The following is a 937-nucleotide window of genomic DNA, read 5'->3' as shown; positions in this document are numbered from 1 at the left end:
GGAAAGCCCCAGGAACTATACACCCCCATCCCCAGAGTCTAATTTCACCTCATGCCTCTCTAGGTGGGAGGAGAATTTAGTCCCTTTGGGCAACGTATCGGGTTGTACTGAGAGCCGGTCCTTCGATGAGCTAAATAAGCAATCTACCTTAAAAATAGCCCATGCTGATGTCTGGTGGTATTGTGGGGGGCCACTTCTCGAGACCCTCCCGGCCAAATGGGACAGCACCTTACTTTGGTCCAATTGGCTATCTCTTTCATCCTGGCATATCGTCACCATGAATCTTCTCCTCAGACTGGACAACCCTGGGTCAAGAGGACAGCCTGTACCTCAGGTGTTTCGTTTGACCCCCACATTTATATTGACTCTATCAGAGTCCCAAGAGGGTCCCTAATGAATTCAAGGCCAGAAATCAGATAGGCACAGGATTTGAATCTGTATTACTCTGGTGGTCAACCATTAATAAAAATATAGAAACCCCAGACTATAAAAGTCAGATGATGCTGTCAAAATTTGAAGAAAAGATAGTATAATAAGACAAAGAGGAGGGATTGTTAAAAGGAAACTATAGCCTTTTCTATCAAAAGCCAGTAGGATATGCATCCTGCTGGCAATATTAGCCCAACACCCCACTTCCTCCCCATTCTTAGCTTAACTGAATCCTGTAGTTAGGCAGATCTTGCTTGTTTTATTAGCCAATCGGTTTAGATTGTAAGGTCACACTCTAGCCAATAGAGTATGACATAGTGGCACCCACGTCAGGAATAAAAGCTGAGTGGATTTCCCACTCAGTGTGCTTGCTAGACCGAATTACGGTAGCTCCGCACCCTTTTGCAGAAGTAAAATTTGCCTTGCTGAGTAACTTTCAACTTTATGTTTCTTTATTAGAGACATAGTTAAATTCTATTCCCAACATGTTGACAGGAGCCGTCTTTCC

At 44.0% G+C, this 937-nt stretch overlaps 1 protein-coding gene across 1 annotated transcript in view; it reads right to left on the bottom strand.

Moving 5' to 3' along the window:
- LOC109390723 (signal peptidase complex subunit 1) overlaps nt 1-294 on the bottom strand; it is a 3,452-nt gene extending 3,158 nt beyond the window's left edge. Inside the window, exon 1 of the mRNA XM_019657572.1 lies at nt 234-294. Within this exon, the coding sequence (XP_019513117.1) occupies nt 234-279 (46 nt within the window). The 5' untranslated portion in view covers nt 280-294. The remainder of the gene's footprint in view (nt 1-233) is intronic.
- Nucleotides 295-937: the final 643 nt, after the last annotated feature.

Source organism: Hipposideros armiger, unplaced genomic scaffold (genome assembly GCF_001890085.2).
Source record: "Hipposideros armiger isolate ML-2016 unplaced genomic scaffold, ASM189008v1 scaffold_277, whole genome shotgun sequence".
In the NCBI taxonomy this organism is placed as follows: Eukaryota; Metazoa; Chordata; class Mammalia; order Chiroptera; family Hipposideridae; genus Hipposideros; species Hipposideros armiger.
This window is presented reverse-complemented; position numbering and strand designations above follow the sequence as displayed.